Raw genomic sequence first — 21,714 nt, 5'->3', positions numbered from 1 at the left:
GGTCAGCACCCCGCAGCCTGTGGCCCGTGCAGCCCACCGTTGCTGTCCGGACGGGGCTGCTGGTGCACGACAGGCCCATTGATGCGGTGTCATCTGCAGCTGCTCTCTGTACGGGGCAGAGGGGAATGGGTGAGGCGGAGACCCTGTGGATGGAGAGGCTAAAAAGTTTATCCTCTGCCCTTCACGGAGCGCATTATCTGACCCCTGGGCGGCTCTATCTGGGCCTTGCTCCTTCTGGCATTAGGCACATTCCTTATTACAGAGTTGCTCTGGAAACCACTGCAAGGTGGAAGAACAGCCTGCCCCGTACTCACAAAGGATGACCAGCCTCCATTGTCTTCTTCATGGCTTTCTGTGGAAGAGAACCCCCTCGTCAGTACCCAAAGAAGCCGTGAGAAGGAAAGGCAGGGTAGCAGTCCACTCGCAGGCGCTCCCTTCCCTGCCCCAGCCCAGACCACCTGGGGGTTAGCAATTTAGTAGCAGCTCTAGAATTTCTACCAGACTTTGACGGCGTTCTTAAACTTTCCACATGCATCAAAGTCGCCTGAGAGTGCTTTAAAATCTGCAGATACTTGGGGTCCTATGGACTGGATGGAGCTTTTGATTCAGCAGGACTGAGTGGGACCCAGGAAGCTGCATTTTAACAGGATGTGCAATTTAAAAGTTGGAAAACTGCTTTAAAGACTCAGAAGCAGGGGCACTGGCTCCACTCAGGTGCTCAAAGCCCCAGTCCGTCTAGGCACCCCTTATAGAGCCTCTCACTGTGTCTCTGCAGAGGGTCCCAGGTGAGCAGAGGCTATAGCCAGGTGCCCAGCATAGTGACATCTCTCCTCCCCTCCATCTGGACCGGCGGACAAAGTGCCTGTCACCTCCTAAAGCAACCACTCTCACTCCTGAGAGCTTACCTGTCTCCTCAGGAAACCGCTGGACTTGGGGTCTGCAAAGGCAAACAGCACTGCATTAATAGTCCTCCTGACTTATTAATAGGGCTGTCGCCCTCTTCCCTCGGTCCAGTCCTGCGAGAGGAGCCTGGGGGGAGGGTATGTCTCATTGCCCAAGACCCATGTCCTTGTTGCTCTGAAACTGAGGTCAGGCTGCCCGGAAATTCTAGAAACCACCAAAGCCATCTTGGTGGCAAAGCTGGAAGCTCGTGACTGCCTGACTTTCTAGGGGAAGTTCCCCTAATGTCCCAGATGCAGAGCGAGCTGCAGGGCAGAGGCGGGCAGCCCTGGACTGAAGAATCACTGGGGATCAAAAATGGAGGCAAACCAGTCCCTCGCCTCCCGTCAAAGGTTAGACTTGAGTTTGCAAATTCTTTGCATTTCATTAAAGCAACTCAGAGCCCCTAGGCTGCCCTACTCACTTGCGTGTGAAAATGCTCCTTCTCTCTTCATTCTTGTTGATTTCTTGACTTAACTTACTTAGAATCCTACAAGATAAAGGGACAGGTGAGGTGACAAAACCAGCATCTCTCCCCCACCCGAGCCTTCCTCCTACTGATCTGTGTGACCTCGGGCACCTGGGCCAGTCCCATCCAGCTTCTTCTTCTGTCCTCCAGCCAGTCCCCTCCCTGGGCGGGGCCTCTGCACTTCACTTCCTCCCAGAACTTGTCACCTCCATCCCCCTCCCAGTCCCTGCTCCTGCCCAGAAAGCTCTCTGTGTCTGGCTCAGCCTCCCAGGTCTAGCTCAGAGCTGCCCCGTGGAGACTGGTCAGCTCACACCTGGCTCCTCCTCCTCCGAAGTCCTGTAGCCGTAGGATCCATGTGACCACTGTGTGTTTTATTGCGTTGGTATTCCCTGAGCTGAGATCCCCTCACTCTTGGTTTGATGTTCCTGGGGTGATGTCTGGCTTCTAGGAATCTTCAAACCATCTCGCAGACCTGGAGGAATCAGCTGCTTGCGTAACTCTTACAAGACCTCCAGTGGGCTTCTTGGGCCTGAAATCTCCTTCCATTCTCTGCTCCCTGACTCCTCCTTGGGGGACATGGGTTCTTAGAAATACTTGGTGAAGTATTCTCGATCGAGGCACAGCCTTCAGAGTGGGAGACGCCCACTCCGTGCCCGGAGGCCAGGACCCTCTCAGTCCTTAGGTGTTGTGACCTCGCAAATTCCCAAACCCCAGGACAGGAGGGGCCTCTTTGAGTGGGGCGGCCCCTCTGGCATGCCCTGGTGGTAAGCTCCAGCCTCCCTTAGCACCACTGCTGAGACCAACAGAGCCCTCATCAGTCAACAGGCTCCTGGTTCCTAGAGATCTGACACAGCTCGAGGAGCCTCAGAGGTGATCTAGTCTAATGATATTCTGTAGATGGGGACACAGAGACCCAGGCAAAGGATGGCACCAGTCTGCATGGTGGGTTAGTGATAAAGGCAGCCCTCTCCCCACAACACACACCAACCAGTCCCAGAAGCCAGGCTCCCCAATTTCCAACACATCCCTTCCTGTGTTAAAGCCCCTGATACCGGCAGCCCCCTGGGAATGAACGTGGCCCACCTGGGAATGACCCAGGTTACACTCCTTCTGCGGAAGGGACCACCTCAAGGTAACAAGTTTGGCCTAAAATAAAATTGCTAAGGTAGCAAACGTAGACTGGGCCCGCACCTCTTCTTGCTTCCCTCCTCATCCTCCAGGCCCCCTCCCGCCTCTTCCTACTCCCCAGGAACTGCTACTGGGACCCTCCCACTCAGCAGAGAGACAGGATAAAGGAATTTTAATAAACACGCTGGGGACATTAAAGGACAGAGAAGGATCGAGGGCAGCGTTGACTCCTCCTCCATCACAGTGCTCACACTTTGCTAGGAGATGCTTTAAAGTGGGGGAGGGCTTCCCAGCAGCCTCTGGATCACACCACCGAAACCCTTATTTCGCTTATTCTCATGGTTCTTCTGCTTCCTTTAAGCGATTGTTTTGAGAAGCTGATGGGGTCCCTCTCCTTCCTCCTCTGACACAGGATGGAAGGGGGGTCTCTAACAGTCAAGGGAGCCCTTGTCTGTGTCCCATGCCCTGGCCAGGGGAGGCGGTGGTGTGGCTGCAGTCGCTGCCCCCACCCCGTCACAGCTTCATTCAGCAATGGGCACTAAAGGGCCTCTAAATGCCAGGAACTTTCCTGGGGCTCAGGGTGCCTTGGTGAGCAAAACAGACAGAGATCCCTGCTCTCGAGGAGTTTGCTTGCTAGTGGAGAGAGGCAGACAATAAACAAAGAGCATTTAAGGAAGTGAAATTCTAGGTGAGCACCGTGGGTACACACATGCAGTGGCGGCGCGGGCTGGGTGAGGGGGACGCGAGAGCTTAGAGTGTGGTTGCACTTGAAAACAAGTGGGCCTGGGCAAGGAGGTGACATTTCAGCAAGACCCGAGGCAAGAGTGTGGGCGGCCCCTCCACTCCCAGCCCTGCAGGGCCTGGTGTGGCCCTGACCGGCTGGAGCCACTGCTTTGATCCTGAAAAGGCCCCCTCTGTCCCTGCACCTCCGCTTACCGGTATCTTTAGCAGCCAGGCTGGAGGCTGCCGGGGCTCTAACTGGCAAAGGAAGGAAATGTCAAACCGCAGGCCTCGCGGAGGAGCAGCCCAGAGCTGAGAGCCAGCAGCGCAGGCAAGCAGCCCAGCCTGCAGTGAACACAAGCCGAGCACCCAAGGCCTCCTGCTTTGAGGCCACCGCAGCGCACACTTTCCCAGCGGCGACCACTGGCGGGGGCGAGTGCACAGGGCGGTGGCGCTAGTGGACAGGAGCCAGAGGTCGCTGCTACCTCTGTGGGCAAACCTGTAAGGTTGCACCCCCACTCCCACACCCCCGGAACACCAAGTGACAGTGAGCAGCCAGAGGTGACTCATTCCCCCTCCCCACAAACCCCAGGCAGCACTCAGCCCCAGGCAGCACTCAGCACTCAGGGAGAGAGGTGGAGGGGCTGGGCAGCTGGAAGACTCTCTGCTCCGTCTTGGTCCCAGAAGTAGAGCAAACCCTCCCACTGAAAGTTAGGCCTGTGGCAGCAGGTAAGATCCTGCCATGACCGGAGTTCCAGCCCCATTGCACCCCTAGCTTGCTGCCTGAGCGGGCCAGTCTTGAACTTCTCAATTGAACCCCCCGCCGCCCCTGCCCCTTGATGATAGAAGGCACAGAGGATGGGACGGTGGGTCCTCGTCGAGTCTGACTGCAGCATCTTACCCAAGGGCAGTGCCCATCCTGTGACCTGAGGCAAGGCGTTTGTTTGCCCTCCCTAGACCCCAGTTCCTCATTAGCAAAATAAGGGTATTGACCTTGGTTAGAGAATCCCTGACTGGCCTGCCCATGGGGATTACATGGGTGCACCTGTTATAAACACTGATTACCAGGCCCGCCAGAGACTTTAACCCCCCAGAACCTCCAGGGGGAACAGTAACATCAAGCAGCCCGTTAACCTGGCTGATTCCTATGGTCTGAAAAGCTTGTGAAATCATCCCTGTTATTATTGGCATTCTTTGCATTGTTTTCAAAAAATTAAAAAGGAGGAGGAGAGGGAGGAGGGAGAAGACATGCAGGAGGAGGGGGAGCCTGTGGAGCGGGGGGAGCAGAAGGCAGGGTCTCTGTCTGTCACGCTGTGTTCCCCTGTTGGATCCTCCCCAGAGACCTGGGCTCCCTTTCAGTGATCCCTGTGGTTTACCAACTGTGGATGGAATCTCCCTTAGAGGGTCTTGAAATCAGTGTTTTCTGGTCCCATAGACCTAAGAAGGAAGCGATGAGAGAAAGGCAGGCAGACAGAAAGGAAGGCAGGGAGGGAGGAAGGCAACACACAGAGTGGAAAATACCCGAGCCCCCAGCACACAGTAAGAGTAGATGGTATTTCATGAGCACTCCGTTTTCCGTGTGTAGTTGTGTGCCAGCGTACAGCATTTTGCATAGTATGAGCTTTAGATGAGCCTCCCCTGTCTCCCGCCGGGTGGGGGCAAGGGCGCAGAGTGACGGGAAGGCGGGGGACTGCTCCTTGACTCCAGTTTCAGAGGCCCCTGGCCCTTCTCACAACCAGAACCAGGCAGCAGCCGGTGTTGCTCAACACTGGCCTCTCCAACCGCCCTCCTCCAACCCGCACTGCCCGTCTGTCTTCTGATGTCACCTCTGTGACCCTTGTCCCACCTCCCAGTCCACACTCTCACTCCCCATCTTGCTTTCTCTCTGCAGTCCACCCTTTAAAGGAACAGAATTCCACCTTTAAAGGTCAGCCTCCCTTTTTTTTTTTTTTTTTGTCTTTTTGCCTTTTCTAGGGCCGCACCAGCGGCATATGGAGGTTCCCAGGCTAGGGGTCTAATCAGAGCTATTGCTGCTGGCCTACACCACAGCAATGCCAGATCCAAGCCACGTCTGCAACCTATGCCACAGCTCACGGCAACGCTGGATCCTCAACCCACTGAGCAAGGCCAGGGATCAAACCCGCAAGCCCATAGTTCCTAGTCAGATTCGTTAACCACTGAGCCACGACGGGAACTCCAAGGTCAGCCTCCTTGAACCAAGAGCCAAACCTTCCCCAAACCTGTCCTGTCATGCAAGGACCCAGGGAGAAGCCAGGACGCAGGCCTAGGGCTCAGGCCTCAGACCTCTGGAAGACTAGGCATGAGAGGGGGAACAAGACTTGGAGGGCACAGCAGGATCTCCCCACTCCCCAGCCGCATCCCCCACCCCAACAGTTTTACGCGTGTTATTTGAATTGTGCCTCGCCATCATTTTGTGTAGCAGTCAAGCATTATTCCCACTGTTACCAACAAGGAGCACAAGGCTCTGGGAGAGGTATTTGTCCAAGGCCCCATGGCGGGGTTGGGGGCTGGGAGCTGAGCCAGAAGTCGAGTGTTCTGGACTCAACATTGCAGAAGAGGAGTAGCAATTGGTCCAGAGGAGGCCCTTCTCATGTGGGGAGGACTGCGTACCTGGCCAGGGATTAGCCAGTGGATGGGAGCGGGAAGGATCGTGTGGGAGCTAGATCTTGTCATTGTCTGCATTGTGCTGGGGGCTGGCACACTCTTTAAGAGACCCAAGAATGCTGTGTTTAGCCCCGGACCCTCCCTCCGCCCTTCCTCTCTTCCTCCTTCCCTGCCTTCCCGGCTCAGGTGATCGCCAAGTGGATGAGGCAGGGTCAGGAGACCTACAGGCGTGTGAGGCAGACAGACACACCCACAGGCTTGACTGTATCACCTCACTCATTGGATCTTAGCCCATCCCAGCCTAATTCCACTATATTGTAAAGAGAATCGTCCAACATCTATCTGCTGCCTACACCAGCACCCCACCTTTGCCCTCTTCCTGATTTTTTAAAGTTATGCTATGGATTTAAATGTAAAACTAATAGTATTGGGGACAAAAACAAAAATCAAAACAAAAACAAATTCTCCCAATGGACATCAGCAGATTTTAACACATATTCTATGGATTTAATCAGAACACGCTGAGCTATACCAAGGGTTTTAGGCCCTCTGAAAAGGCCCTTTGTTTTCTTTAAAAACCCTCATCCGTTACAGTATTTTTGCATCTTGAGAGAGTGACTTATCTGCAGACAGAGAACACTTCCTCCCAGAACCTGCCTTCTTACAAAATCTATTTAGAACTGGGTTGGTTTTTTTTTTTTTTTTTTTTTAGCATCAGGGAGGGAAATTGCGCTATTCTGAGGAGTGTAATCTTATTTTGGCCTGATGTACATAAACATAATTTCTTTTTCATAACCCTTTAGGGTGATGATCTAGGCAAATGAACCCGTGTCCAAGGGAGTGAAGCAGATAAGTACTGAATATCTATACGTGTCAACGATGGTGCCAGGCAAGTTCTGTGGGCTGCCTCCCTTCAGCTCCACCGCTCCCCGAGAGTTCCTCTTGCCCATCTATCCTCCCTGAGAGTTCCTCAGAAAACTGAGGCTAGAGTGGTGAAGTGTCTTCTCCAAGTCCCAAAGCTAGTAGTGCAGAACTCGCTTTAGAACTTGCATCTGCCTTGCTCCAAAGCCCATGCCTTTCTATTCTTTAATCCTCCCCCATTAGCAGGATAAGATAATTAGTATAAATCTGAAATTGGGAGTTCCCTTCGTGGCGCAGTGGTTAACGAATCCAACTAGGAACCATGAGGTTGTGGGTTTGATCCCTGGCCTCGCTCAGTGGGTTAAGGATCTGGTGTTGATGTGAGCTGTGGTGTAGGTCACAGAGTGGCTTGGATCCGGCGTTGCTGTGGCTGTGGCATAGGCCAGCGGCTACAGCTCCGATTCAACCCCTAGCCTGGGAACCTCCATATGCCAAGGGTGCAGCCCTAGAAAAGACAATAAATAAGTAAGTAAGTAAGTAAATAAATAAATAAATAAATAAAACCAGCTCAACTCATAAAAAAAAATCTGAAATTGTGCTCATCGGGATTTTGCATAAAAGCGTTAGAATAACTAGCACATCTTCCATGTATGTTATTAGTTACTTCCCCATTATTTCCCCTAACTTGCCCACTGATCCTTTGAGGTCGGTTCTGTTATTGTCCCCATTTACAGATGAGAAAGTTGAGGCTCAGGGAACTCAGGTGACTTGTCCACAGACTCAGAGCTAGTGAATGGAAGAATTGGGTCTCGAGTAGTCTGACCTCAGAGCCTACACTTTTACTCACTAAGCTTTCCTCTCTGCCTGTTCAGATCTAAAATAATAACCTTTAAAAGAGTGAGCCCATCTGGTTCGTGTAACCCGTTCCTTCATTTCATAGACTAGGAAACTGATGGTGATCTGAGACTCATCCCAGAAGCAGAGCTGGAATTGGTACTTACTACATGTTTGTACTTGAAGTTGTCCTGTAGTTCCCTGGTGCGCTTTTCATTATTTTGTTTTTATTCTTTTTCCTCTGTGTGTTTTGTTTTGGATAGTTTTCATAGCTCTATCTTCATGTTTACCAATATTTTATTCTGCAGTGTCTAATCTGTTTTAGCCCCAGTGTTTTCCTCATCTCAGATATTACTGGTTTCATCTCCAGAAGTTCTGCTTGGGTCCTGTTGTATTTCTCATGTCTCAACTAATTTTTTGAACATAGAGAGTACAGTTATATTGTCCTTGCCTGCCCAGTATCTTTGTCGTTTATGAGTCTGCTTTGATGCATTGGTTTTTCTCCTAATTATAAGTGATATTTTCCCTCTCATTTGTCTATTAATCTCTGATTAGATGCTTGACATTGTGGGTTTTACTTTTGGGGAGATGGATATTTCTCCATCCCTATAAATATTTTTAAGCTTTGTTTTTGTATGCAGCTAAGTTACTTGGAAGCAATGCTTTTTTTCATTCTTGCTCTGGACTACTCCCCATTCTAACCTCTATCCCCAAACCACCCAAGGACTTAGAGGTAGTACTTACGGCACCCGGAGCTTAGGGAACTTCTGGATGTCATTCTCTGCCAGGTTCTGCAATGAAGACAGCAATAGGTTACAACCCACGGGAAGGGCTCTGGGCCAGGTGAGTAGAGTGCAAAGCAATGGGGAAGAGTGGGGACTGCAGCAAACTGAAGAGTACACCCCACTCACCCATCCAAAGTAGACAGCTTCTAGATGTTGCATAAAAGCCTGTGGTCCTGGTGTTGCCAGATCTTTTTCAGAGGGAATCCTGAAATCTGGATTTTATATGAAGTTTACTGAGTTCTAAGTATTGACAGTTTATTCTCAAGCAAATAAAAACTATGAGAGCTAACTCTGTGTGACCACACAGAACTTGTTTTGTGGGCCGAACTTGGCCTTGCTGTGACATCTTCCCTAGACTCTCACCCCAGAGTTCAAGGCACCTCTCAGCATCCATATGGAGCAGCTGCGAGGAGCCAGCCTGGAGAAGGAACCTGTGCCTTGTAACATCATCACACCCCAACTGCCTCTTCCACTGGGGTTATTGGTAGAATTTTCTAGACGTGAGCATGCAATAAAGAGGCTTTCCTGAGGGAGCCAAGAGGGAAAAGGAGAAAGAAAGTCATATTTGTGAAGAGCTGACTTTGGACCTCGCCTTCAGCACCTTGATTAATTCTCACATCAACTCTGTGATGTAGAAACCACCAGCATTGTTCCGTTTCAGTGAGAAAGGCTTGGGGCTGGGGACGTAGGAGAATTTCAGCTTGTAGGTGATGGAGCGGGGGCCGGGACCCTGTTCTGTGGCATCTGTGGTCTATGTTCTTCCTGCAGGCTTCCCTCCTGTCATGTCCCAGCACTTTGAGTGTCCCCATGGAAAGGGGGAGTGTGAGAGAAGCACCTTGAAGGGAGGAGGAGAAGCAGAGGTGCCAGAAAAGAGGGTGGCACCTTTCCCAGAGAAACAATGCTGATGCAGAGAAGGGGCCCTGTGAACCTTCTCATTGAGGTCAGAGCCCCAGTGGTTAAGGCAGGAGCTCTGGAGTCAGACAGGCTGGGTTCAAATCTTGGTTCTTTCATTGAGCACAATTAGTCTCTCTAAGCTGTTTCCTTATCTGCCCATTGGGAACCGTAATAACAATAATAGCCCCATTTCAGGGGTTGTGAGGATTGAATGAGATGAGTATGCCCTGTGTTGGCTAAATGTATGCCACACCTCTTGTGAGTGGTAAATGGGGGTTAGATGAGTCATTTCTGCTCCTAGGAGGTGGGAGCAGCTGGAGTCTGGCTGGCTCTTGGAGATTAGAGTCTTTGCTGCTTCTCCTCTGGGCTGGGAGCTGCCTGGAAAGTTGCTGGCTGCCTTCTAGGATGAACCGGGCACACTTCTCTTTGAGCCCCACTGGCACAGGGGCTGGGGCATCGTAGCAGTGTGCTTCTGGTCTCATCTGCTCCAGCTCCTAGTAGCAGAGTCTGGCTCTGCCCCCACATCAGTCCCCATGGCAGGGCTGGGCCAGGAGTTTGCCAGGAGTCGTGAGACAGTCAGGCTTTGGATCAAACTTCTTAACTTCTTAACCCTGAGCCATGGCATCTCCTTTATCCAGAACCATCCCCTTCTGGAGGAGGCTACCAAGACTCATGTTTAGCATGGGGCATGACATGTAGAGGGCTTCCTGGAAGTTGCCAGAGGGATGAATGCTGAGAACTGGGCAGCTGGCCGCTGCCTTCTGTTCTGCTGAGTCAAGGACATAAGCTGGGGGAATTTTCGAAAGCATGTGAGGGAGACGGTGAGCAGGTGTGCATGGCTGGAGACGTAGAGAAACAGGATGTTAGGAAAGAAGGGCCTTTAGAACAGGGATAGGAATGGGGAGGAAAGATGGAAGATGGTAAACCGGATTTTTGGAGAATTTTGCTCTGTGATATAACCTCCTCCTTCAAAAACCTCCAGCACACTCTGAGTTACTTGTACAATGAGGTGGAGTTAGACTCGTGGCTTTGCAGGACCATGATGACATGCTAAGTGTGTCCTCCACAGGGGCAAGAGAGAGGAGAGCTGAGAATTGGGCCCCGCCTGGAAAGGCGAGGTGGCAGACGCGGCTGCTTGCCTACCTGATAGCCACTCTCTTTCTCCCTTACTCTCAGGACCTGGATTTTGTTCAGGGCAGTGAATGTTCCCAGTTCAAAATATTTAACCCCCTAGACTCCCTTGCAGATGACTGAGATCATGGGACTCCGTTGTGGCCAGTGAGGTATAACCTGGAGGCTGATGGAGTAAAGCTTTGGGGCAAGTTTCCCTGAAAATAAGGGGGAATGCACCCCACCCTCATGCACTTTTGCCTTTTTTACTCTTTGCCCTTCTCTCCTTATTCCTGCCTGGAATGCAGATGTGATGCCTAGAGATGGAGTGGCCCAGCCATCTTGTAACCATTAGGATAGAAGCCATAGACTCTTCCCACTAGTTTGGGGGGCCTGAGCTCTCAGTGGCTTCCTTCAGCAGCTCACAGCTCTGAGTGTCCACCTCTAGATTTCTTATCACTTGAACAAGATGAGCACCTGTTTGATTAGGCCCCTATGGTTTGGTTTCTGCCCAGCTTTCTGACCCAACTTCCAAGCACACAGCCTTCTCTTTTACAACCTTCTGGAAGCATGGCACCTCCAGTTCCCCACCACACTTCTCAGTGGAAAAGAAAATTGCAGCAAACGAGATTTAAAGGACCTGGTAGCTCCTACACTGAAGAAAGAAGAAGGAAGACAGGAGGGAGGGAGGGAAAAAGACTAGGGTCTTCCACCCCTGCCTCCGGAGCTGTACAGTCCTGGGTGTTATAGACTGGAAGGGGTGCTAGATGAGATCAGGTCCCAGGCTGTACCCAGACCACCTGAGGGGAGGGTGGTTTCAGCAGAAGCTGCCAGGGCAGGCCCAGGTTCTGCTCCCTACTTTCCTGGCATTTCATTCGCCTCTCCCCACTTTCTCCCTTCACACAGGGATGAGAATGTGCAGATTCACTGAGGACCGGCAGGTCCCAGATATTGAGGCAGAGGAAGGAAAGCTCCAACCGAGGCAGCAACCCTGTCTTAACAGGCCTGACCCTCACAAGGGGAGCACTGGGGGACTCCCAAGAGCTAGGAGGGACTGTCACCCGCTGTCATTCAGTCCCCTGTGCTCTGCCACTAGAGGAGGGAACAAGGGGAAGCTTAGGGAGGGCGAGTGCTTGTTCGAGGTGACCCAGGGCATCAGGACCACAACCAGGACCATCCCCAAGGACGATGTCTTACTCTCTTTCCGCTCAGCCCTGAGAAGTCTTGTTCTCAATGCTAAAGGCACTGGAAGGAAATACTCAGATTTAGCAGGAGGTGGTGGTGTTCGAGAAGAACAACAGGGAGTTCCCACTGTGGTGCAGCAGAATCGAACCCGACTAATCTCCATGAGGATGCGTGATCAATCCCTGCCCTTGCTCCCTGGGTCAGGGATCCGGTGTTGCTGTGAGCTGTGGCGTAGGTTGCAGATGCAGTTTGGATCCTGCATTGCTGTGGCTGTGGTGTAGGCTGGCAGCTGTAGCTCTGACACGACCCCTAGCCTGGGAACCTACATATGCCATGAGTGTGGCCCCCAAAGCAAAAAAGAACAGCAAAACTCCCAGAATTCTAGTGGCTCAAAGCTCAGAATAAAGAAATAGCAGTGTTAAAAATTTGTGCAGTGTTATATTAAATTAAATGTGTGCCTTAATCTCATTACTAGGTGCGTGACTTCGAATAAATCACATCTCACCTCTGTACTTATTTCTTTAGTTGTAATTGAGGTGGTTGCAGCCTTCCTGAAGACCCCTTTCTGCTATAAAACAAGCTTCTAGAAGGCAGAAATCCCATCTGAATCATCTCTATATTCCCAGCACATGGCAGAGTCTTATATGGAAAAGGAGCTCAGGAAAATGCTTTTCAAGTGAAGGGCAGGGTGAATGAATGATTTATTTAGGTGGAACAGTAAATAAACATGTCTTACATGGCGCATGAAAGAAAAACTCAGACCAATAAGGACAATAGGTTTGGTCTCAGCATTAAACTTAAGAGCTGCCCAGAATGGAACAGAAGGCTCTTGGTAGTAGTGAGCTGACTGTCACTGAAGGAATTCAAGAAGCTGTTGCCCACTCCCCCCGCCCCCAACTCCAAATCCCCGTTGAGAACACCTGCCCCATAAGACCTTTGAAGTCTTGTTCCTCCTTTTTTTTCAAACAGTGAAGAAACATGGCGATAAGGAAGGGATTGGTGCAGTCAGGGTCTCTCTTAATAGCAAAGGTGTCTGTTCAGGGAAATGCTCAAACTACCTCCCCAGACACTACGCAGTGCCTCTAACTCCACCAATCAGAGCTGCATCCCTTTCCATTCCTTGGCTCAGTCCTTAATATGCAGCTGCATTTTCATCTTAGGCTTGAAGCTTTTTGCAATTATGATGAGGCGGAGAGAGCCATATCACATGTGTGTTTCATTGGCACAAAACCAACTATGGGAATTGAGTGGAGAGGAAGAGGGACATAACTGAAATAAGGAGGGTGATTCTACCCTTTCTTCCAGTCAGAGAGTATGGACTCCAGAGTGAGATGGGAAAAAGAACCTTCTGTTCTCCCAGACGGCCTTTTTTCCCCTTGGCCTTCTCAAGTACGGGGGTATTTGAATAGATTTTCAAGAGGTGCGTGTGTGCGTGTGTGTGGTGTGTGTGAACTGTAATTGAATTCCTCCTTATACTTTGACTTTAGAATGTACCTTGATATCAGTGAAAGATCTGGGGGTATCCCAAACAGGAGGATGCTGAGAGATGACCAAAGACATTCACACAAAACTCTGAAGAAGGGCACGGGCTTTGCAGGGATCCTGAAAACAGGCATTGCCCTGGGCATCCCCAGGGACAGGGTAGACCACTTGGCCCTGCAGCCCTCAGTTAAAGTGCAGAGAAGCTTTGGCCTCCATGTGTCGGACTGGCCAGCACTTACCAAAAACCTTGGCCCGTCGATGTGATGCTTCCTCACAGCCTTTTCACAGTCCTTGTAGTTGAGCTGCAGAGAGGCGGGAGGTGCTGTCAGTGTGGGCAGGCTCCTGCCATTGGTCCCCCTCCCTCGCCTGCCCCAGAAGCTTAGCAATTTGTGGTACTTGTGGCTAGCCAGACTCCCGCCTTCTCTCCCCTGTCTAACAGAGGGACCCGGTCCCTACCTCAGGGCTGCTTTCACTAACCCCTTGGGACTCTCTGAAATGGAGAAGTTGCCTCGGTCCACGGCTTTGGGGCCAACCCCTACAGAAGAGAGTGCCTTTAGAGTCACAAAGGGCTGGCCCTATGCTGAAGAGCTGAAAGACAAAAATAAATAGCATCTATCATCTGGCCACCCAAAGACAAACTCGGGGAACACGGTGATGTGTTTCTTTCAGTGCTTTTTACTAAGCATCTTGCTAAACATAATTGAGGTTTTTGTTCATATTCAATCTCATCTTGACTTTTCCCTTGAAATTACCTGCAAATGATCATATAGGTACGACCTCATGTTATTTATTACAAGCTGATTTTGAATATTATTTTGATTTACTCCCTGTTGCTAAACAGGTTGTTACTTAAACTGCTGCCCCAATAATGCTAATAGAAACTTCTAATAATTTTTGAACACTTGCTATATGGGAGGCACTGTTCTACATATTTAAACCAATTTTAAGTCATTTAGACCTCACAGATAGAGAGTCTAAAGACACGGAGAGTCAAGTTGTTTGTATAAGCTTCCATGGGGAACAAGTGACAGAGGTGACAATCAGGCTTCAGAGCAAGGCTTTAATGTCTGTCAGAAATGTTCTCCTTTTAGGTAATAACAGTATAACTTACACACAGTAAGTGAACAGATTTTTTTTTCTCTCTCTTTAGGGCTGCACCTGTAGCATATGGAGGTTCCCAGGTTAGGGGTCAAATCAGAGCTATATCTGCCGGCCTACGCCAGAGCCACAGCAATGCAGGACCTGAGCCACGAGCCACGTCTGTGACCTACACTACCACTTATGGCAACGCCGGATCCTTAACCCACTAAACGAGCCCAAGGATTGAACCTGCAACCCTATGGCCCCTAGTCACACTCGCTTCCGCTGCGCCACAATGGGAACTCCAGTAAGAGAACAGATTTAAGTGCAGATGAACATCCCATGCAGACCACAGTCTAGAATGTCATGGATAGTCTCCTGCATACAGTTTTTTTCTTCTGTTTTAAATGGTTTAATTTAGATTTTCGGATTGGAGTTGTAGAATCAACAGGAACGATCATTCTAGGGTCTGGGTTGCTTTTCTAAAGGGTCCCCTCAATTAACAATTGAATCAGGTGCCTGTTTTCCTTCATCCTCAACAGCGTAAGCATTTGCATGTGAAATATCTCTAAATGATTTGACGTCTCAGGCTAGAGTATTTAAGATTAAATGCTTGTCTTGAGAATCCTAGCTTCTCTTCACAAGGATGGGGCTTGCAGTTTGTATGGCCGCCTTATTTCAGAGCAAACTTAAAATCTTGGCCTTTTCTTACAGCCAGCACATCTAAAGCGTGAATGCAGTTGCTCTAACCTCAAGGCCTGCTAGGGTAGGATGGTTATGAGAAAGCTCAGGAGAAGCTGATTTAGGGGTCATGTAGAAAACAAGCAGCCTCTGTGGAACGCCAAGCACCCCTTTTATCTACATACTGTGGGGTAAAATGGTTCTTAGAATATTCAGCTGCTTTTTTTTTTTTTTTTTCTTTTTTCTTTTTTGGCCACCCAGCAGCATAAGGAGTCCCCGGGCCAGGGATCAGATCCGAGCCGCAGTTGCAACCTAAGCCATAGCTGCAACTACACCAGATCCTTAACCCACCGCCCTGGGCCAGGGACTGAACCTATGTCCCAGCACTCGCAAGATGCTGCCAATCCTGTTGCGCCACAGCAGGAACTCCTCAGTTGCCTTTAATTCATTGTTTTCTCATCATTATCAGTTGACTCTCTGATTTTGCAGAATGCTGGCTTGGACTCTAGATAGACACACAGCCCTGCAGACTGGGGCCTGCCTGGGAGTTTGATTCTGAGCCAGTAATATCTAGGCCTGGGGGCAGCAGTATTTCTATCATATGCTTAGATGATTCTTTTGAGTGCTCAGCTTTGGTTGGCACTGGTCTGGGGGAGGTCCCTAGTGTTGTAGCTAGGCCCGGAGAAGGGAAGGGACTGGCCTAAGGTCACACAGTGAGCTGGGGACAAAACCAGGATTAGAACTCACAGCTCTCTGGAAGTTCCGATTGTGACTCAGCGGTAGCAAACCTGACAGGTATCCATGAGGATGTGGGTTTGATCCCCAGCCTCGCTCAGTGGGTTACGGATCTGGTGTTGCTATGAGCTGTGGTGTAGGTCACAGCCTCGGCTAGGATCCTGCATTGCTGTGGCTGTGGTGTAGGCTGGCAGCTATAGCTCCTTTTCAACCCCTAGTCTGGGAACATCCATATGCCACAGGTGTGGCCCTAAAAAGAAAAAAGAAAAAAAGCCCCTCATAGCTCTAAGCCAAAGTCTCCTCCACTGCATGGCCCAGGATGTCTTCCTGCCGTGCCAAAAGAAGTCCAAGAGTTAAAGAGACATAAAACATGACCTCAGTCCTCAGAGGCCTGCGTTCCAGACGGAGGATGAGCTGCACGTAGCTGAGATGGTGAGACACAAAGGCCCAGTGATCTGCATGATGTCCCCAGCGAGGGTCCAGTGAGCAGAGCAGGAGAAAGGGAAGATCAAACACGAATGGGCCCCCCTCTGCTAAAGGCCTCACACATGCATTGCCTTTGATTCTCCCAGTGATCCTGTGAGGTTAGTCACCGTTAGGATCTCTCTTTTACTGATGAGAAAGCCAAGGCACAGAGAGGTGAAGTAACCAAGGGAAGGTCACCGAGCCAGCAGGTGGCAAAGCCAAGATTCAAACCAAGGTGTGTCTGGCTCCAGAGCTGGCTAGGGAGGTACTTCCAAGGGGGGCAGGCCCCCAGTGCTTCATTAGAAGTCATAGCTGCCAATAGGACTTTTGCTGGCTAAGGTCTTTCCCCAGATGACTCCATGGTCAGTTCACGTGGCATTTGCTCTCTGGGGGAACTGAGGTGCTGAGGGTTTGAAGAGTGTCTCTCTGCGTCTGTGGGGATGCTGGGACCTCCTGGCTCCCAGGTGTCCCTCGGTCTCCTCATTCCTGCCCTCAGACCTTTCCTGCTGGGAGAGGGAACCTGTCCAGGTGCTGTGGACTCTACCCAGAGTCTGAGGTCTCCACAAAGAAAACTCTTCCTTCCCCCAACTCAGGCAGAGAGCCTTCACCCTGAATCATTCTGACATGTAGTCTATCTCCCTGTACTAAGGGGAACTTTACCCATGAATTCTTCAATTGCTGTACAGGGTTATGTAATTCCTATCACGTTGGAGATGGGGCCTGTCTCTTCTTCTCAATCCATCCCCAAGTATGCCTCAGTAATTCCTAATTCTTTTCTCCTTTCTTTATTGAGGCAATATGCCACTTTAGAGCACCTTAGTAAATTTCACATGTGGCTCTAATGTATTTGGTCTACATTTAAGGAAAGTATTTAAAAACACCCTTCGAAAGTCGGTTATCTCAATGATCTTTGTACCCGCAGTGCTGAAACCTAAGTTTTTATGATCTTTTGGAGGTAAAAATAACAGAAATGACATGCACAAAGAAAACCCAGCAAGTAACAGGATCTGTGGGCTGTGCCTCTATCATGCCACACCCGCTTCAACATTTTCACATTTTTCTTAGGCAAGAACAGCAGTGACAGGAAATACCCTGGTACCATATAGACCCCAAGCCGGGCTATGTGTCCCAGGGAGCCAAGGCTACCCCCAAGGAAAACAGAACATCGACTTAATAACCTCTAAGTTCTTCACTTAAAAGTCTTATCTTTGTGATAATTCAGAGTATCAACCGAATTTGATGTCACCCTCCAGAGATGGGGTGTTAGAAACTCAAATGTCCCTCATAAGACATCGTATACCTTGGACAAGGACAGAGGGTACCTAACTGAGTCAGGTGGCTTGGGATCTGCCCACGCAGATGTGCCACTGCAGCCCCACCAGCAGATGACCAAGCACAGGGATCTTTGAGCATCTTCAAGGCTGGAAGGCAGGACAAAAACACCCTGGTCTCCGCCACAACCTTGGCCTCTGACCCCCACCCCAGCAAATCTTTTTCTCTTTAGGGACCCCAGTTTCCCTAGCTATAACCTAGGGCTCATGTCAGTCTCCTGGGCTGCCTCAAAAGACCCTCATACAGCTCCAGTGAGACTCTGTCCAGGTAAGGGCCTGAAAAGTTCTCTTTCAAGGTCACGAGCAATGACTTGCCCAGACACCCTCTCCAGCATCGTTCATCATAGCCTCTGACCTCGCCTTTCTTCTCTTGTCCCCCAAGACTCCTTGTCTCCACTTTCTAGCAAGTAGCCTCACTAGCAGGTACCACAGTTCTGAGTCTCAGAGCAGGGACTTTGAAACCAGACAGGTGTGACTGGAATCCGGCCTCTGTCATATGTAGTCCCTGGGGCTTTGGGCTGGTTAGCCTCCCTGAGCTTATTTTGCAGCTGAGCAGGGAGGACGGCGATCCTGTAGGGAGCTGAGTGGGACCGGGCCTAAAGAGCACAAACTCCAGCCCTGGCACCTAGGAGGTCCGTGTCCCTTTGAGACCTCTCTTCTCCCCAGAAGGCACTGCCAGCAGCACTCAGCGGCAAATGTCTATCTATGGTGCTGGCTTGGCTGGCGAGATGGCACCGGGCTGGATGTTCCGCTGCTATCTGTCACGCCTCTCAGGTTCTGCCCAGGCTCCATCCTCAAGTACCTCCCCAGCCCCGCCACTCACAAAAGAGTAAGGCTCACCTTCTTGAAATAGTCTGCGAGGCTGTCGGCGTCCCAGGCCAGAACCTCGGAGCGAAAGGGCACGTTCCTGAATGCCATGGCTGCTCACGAGCTGCGTGTGGCTGTTGCGCCCATGGACAGAGAACCCCAAATCCAGAGCACAGAGGCGTCCTTGGCTCTTCCAACTCCCAGGTACTCTCTGGAAAAGCCTCGTTGGAGCAGACGTCCTTTCTGCTGTAGCCCGATCCCAGAAAGCAACAGCTTCCTCTGCGAACAAATATGGTCTCTTCTCAGAAAACGACTCAGCAAGTTTCCTTTACCACTTCCTCTGCCGGGCTCTAAATAAGTAAACAAGGAAGCCCAACTCTGGGGGCTTGAGAGTCAGAGAGAACTACAGGGCTGGTAATTCCCCACTGGCCTGTCCACGCAGCCCAGGGAGGGGTGATCAAGGGGAGTTCGAAGTTTCCATTAAAATCCCTGCACTCGTATGTCTGAACTACATTCCTGCTCATCTGGGTCTTTGCAGATGAAATCTAACTTGACGGTTGACCTAAAATGTAGACAATCTCCCCCATCAGTGAAGGGGAAGGAACGTGACCTTTTAATGCCTCCACCCCCCACTGGGTTTCTCAGAAGGATCAAGTTGAGCTTCTTTGGGTTGCCTCCTTATAGATACTCTGAGAGCATCCTCTGTGAGCGGGTTGATGACTGGGGCATCCAGGGCTGAGAAGGGGCTCCCCTGGGCAGACCCCCGCTTAATTTCTGATGTGACTGTTTCCCTGCTGTGCAACCTCAGGCAAGGACCTAAACTCTAGGAAGCTCAGTTTCCGTACCTGTAAACTGGGATCGCGGAAGAATTGCTGCTTTGTGTGCGTGTAAAACTGAGATGCATTTAACTAGACAAACTTAAGGGGGGAAAGTTAAAGGAAGAAGTAACAGTCGCTGTTGATGCTGTCACATTTTATAGTCACCATGTTCCCACCATATATTGTATTTATTATTAATTTCTCCATATATTTTATGTAAAGAGCACATCCCTGGAGACAGGCGATGGGACTCACCTATTTTCTCAGTCCGTCTCAGACTCTGTACGCTTCTTGTATTGGAGACTCTCCTTCACTGAGGGTGAGTCCAGTGTCTAAAAGCAAACATACGTGTGCACCATCACAGCCTCCAAACACAAGTTCGCCGCTCTATCTAGTGCTCCGTGCACACACACACAGAGATGGCCATCTATCCAGTGGCTTGAAAAATGAACCATGCTCTGTTACACTTACTGAGTGATGTTAAGTTGCCCCCGAGGTGGCGCCTTCCCGAAGCTTTCTCAAGGCGAGCTTTGGCCATGCACAGTTCCCATCTTATGTATAATCTAAGCAGCCCCGTCCTCACTGCAGTGCACCTGCCTGGCCAGGTGGTTGTGCCAATGAGGTCTGCACTGCCCAGGCTTAGGACCTTCCTGGAAGCGCTCCAGGAACCTGAGCTGATGTCATCCTCACCTCAGAGGATGCTGGGGGCCTTAACTGAAGCAGCCCAGGCCAAGTGCTGCTCACAAGGCTGGGACCTAAGAGCTCTTAATAATGGGTCGTGCTCTCCAGCGCATAGCCTGCTGTTCCAAAGCTCCACCACTGGTGGGAGAGGTCACTTCATTTTTCAAATCCCCAGGAGAGCTGCCAATGATAAAAAACCATTTGAAAAGAGAGGAAGAGAGAGAAATCACATCCAAGTAGGGCAATCAAAGAAGATGTAATCGGATTAGTTGGAGTTGAAGCAGGGCCTTGGAATATGCCGAGGGAAGGCATTCTGAACCTGAGTATGCATGCCTGCGGGGGTGGGGGTGGGGGGGTGTGTTGGGCTGTACTTTGTGAACAAAGCACATCACATCTGTAGAAAGGAGCATTCACGATCATCAGCCTTAGAAGGAAAAGCGATTTTGAAAGTAGTGTTCACCCACACTCCCAAGAAAAAAAAACATCTACAGGAAAGCAGAAGTTGGAATTAAGGTATAGCTAAATATTTAGGCTCTTCTGGCAGAATTATGCAATAAAAGTGCCAAGATGGACAATCCATGGAGCCTGTTTAGAAGAGAGACACAGGGGTTAAGGAGCCTGAGTGGCAGTGATGACGGTGATGAGAATTGTCACAAATCAATGTGTGGGGCCCTTCATCTGGGCCAAGGAGGGGGCTGAGGACTCTGCAGTCATTGTCTTAATTTATTGTTGGCACTATTATAATTCCTATTTTCCAGAAGAGAAAGCTGAGGCTCAGAGAAGTGGAGCTCCTTGCCCCCCTTGCTCCAGCATGTAGATTGCATGAAAGGATCTTGTCTGGAACCCTCTCTGAGCCCAGAGCCCCTGTCCCTTACATCTCTGCCACCGTGGGGCTCTGAGATGTGACATAAATTGCCCGAGGTGGAGCAGGGCTTCAAACTCAACTCTGTCTCCAGAGCCTGTGCAGTTTCCATGGAGAGCAAGTGGGGTTGTCAGTCTGGTCCCGTTCAGAAGAGGACAGAGCCCTTTCTGTGAGGCAGGCTTTGGTGTGCCCTCCCCACAGGGGAGCTGCCCAGAAAGAGCAGCTGATCCGGGACAGACGGTGGCGAAAGGGGAAGCTGGTTGCGTCGGCCAGCAGCCTCTCTGCTTCCCCAGTCCTCGGTAATTGCCCAACACTCAGGAGTTTCACATCTCCTGTCTCCAGCTAGAGCCTCCAGAAGTCCTAGGGGCAGGGCAAGCTGGTCCCCAAAAGAGGATCAGAACACCAGAGAGACCAAGAAGGCCCTGGACAGGCCAGCTCACTTGGTCCAGCCCCAGGCCCCACACCTGTAACAAGGGCCGTGATGACAGAGGTCTCAGCAAACAGCCCGCGGCCAAGGAGCTGGTGCAGCGAGGAGGGCAGGGGCCCACGCGCAGCCATCCTCCAGAGAGCATCAGTCTAGGCTGCAAGCTTGAAGCGGAGCAGAGAGTGGGGAGCAGGTAAGGCACAGGGATTGGAGCCGTGGCCTGGGGCAGGGCCGGGTGGGGGCTCCTCACCCGTCTCTTTCTTCTCCCCAGCAAGCTGGGGAACTCGGAACACATGAGGGAGCAGATGGACAGGTTAGTGGAAGCCTTGGCTGTGTCATTTCTAGCCCCAAGTTAGGAAGAGGGCAGACAGGCTGCACCCAGTAAGAGCCATGTCACGTGCATCCAGGGAGATGGGGGCTCGCGGGCTACGGATCTTAATGTGCATCCAGCGGGGTCTGTGGACAAGAAGGCAAATCTTGCAGGGAGTGACAGGTCAGATGTTTAGGTCTCAGAGACTAAGCGTGGCTGAGCAACCAGACCCGGGTGGGGGTATATGGGGAGCCTCCCCGGGGCGGGGGGGTCTCCCCATATCCCCCCACCACTGTCCACACCTGAGGCCCTCTCTTTCCTGTGAACCCACAGAACAAATTAGATGAGATAACTGCCTTGTTTCATGGCTAATTTTAGAGGTGAGAAAAATATGCAGTTTACTAAGGGAGATTTGTGGGTTGCATCCTCTGGGGGCGGGGGAAGGAGTTGTCACTTAGGGACCAGGAGAGAATGGAAAGTAGGGACTT

General features: G+C 50.8%; 2 protein-coding genes across 7 annotated transcripts in view; one reads left to right on the top strand and one right to left on the bottom strand.

Annotated features, from left to right (window-relative positions):
- Positions 1-18,399, bottom strand: part of LCP2 (lymphocyte cytosolic protein 2) — a 43,323-nt gene extending 24,924 nt beyond the window's left edge. For all 5 annotated transcript variants that reach the window (XM_085001804.1, XM_021077083.2, XM_085001805.1 and 2 more), the window contains exons 1-6: positions 18,165-18,399; positions 13,272-13,334; positions 8,321-8,367; positions 1,364-1,429; positions 906-937; positions 315-352 (exon numbers count right to left, since the gene is read on the bottom strand). In XM_085001804.1, coding sequence (XP_084857930.1) covers positions 315-352; positions 906-937; positions 1,364-1,429; positions 8,321-8,367; positions 13,272-13,334; positions 18,165-18,242 — 324 coding nt within the window. In that variant the 5' untranslated portion in view covers positions 18,243-18,399. The remainder of the gene's footprint in view (positions 1-314; positions 353-905; positions 938-1,363; positions 1,430-8,320; positions 8,368-13,271; positions 13,335-18,164) is intronic.
- Positions 18,400-20,845: 2,446 nt separating this feature from the next.
- The window catches only part of KCNIP1 (potassium voltage-gated channel interacting protein 1), a 422,695-nt gene continuing 421,826 nt past the window's right edge, over positions 20,846-21,714 (top strand). For both annotated transcript variants that reach the window (XM_021076583.2, XM_021076586.2), the window contains exon 1: positions 20,846-21,109. The gene's annotated coding sequence lies outside the window, so the exon portion shown is untranslated. The remainder of the gene's footprint in view (positions 21,110-21,714) is intronic.

Source organism: Sus scrofa, chromosome 16 (genome assembly GCF_054392235.1).
Source record: "Sus scrofa isolate SSC_HxYL_T2T_F1_AM1 chromosome 16, Sscrofa_HxYL_maternal_Yorkshire_Landrace_v2.0, whole genome shotgun sequence".
NCBI lineage: Eukaryota > Metazoa > Chordata > Mammalia > Artiodactyla > Suidae > Sus > Sus scrofa.
This window is presented reverse-complemented; position numbering and strand designations above follow the sequence as displayed.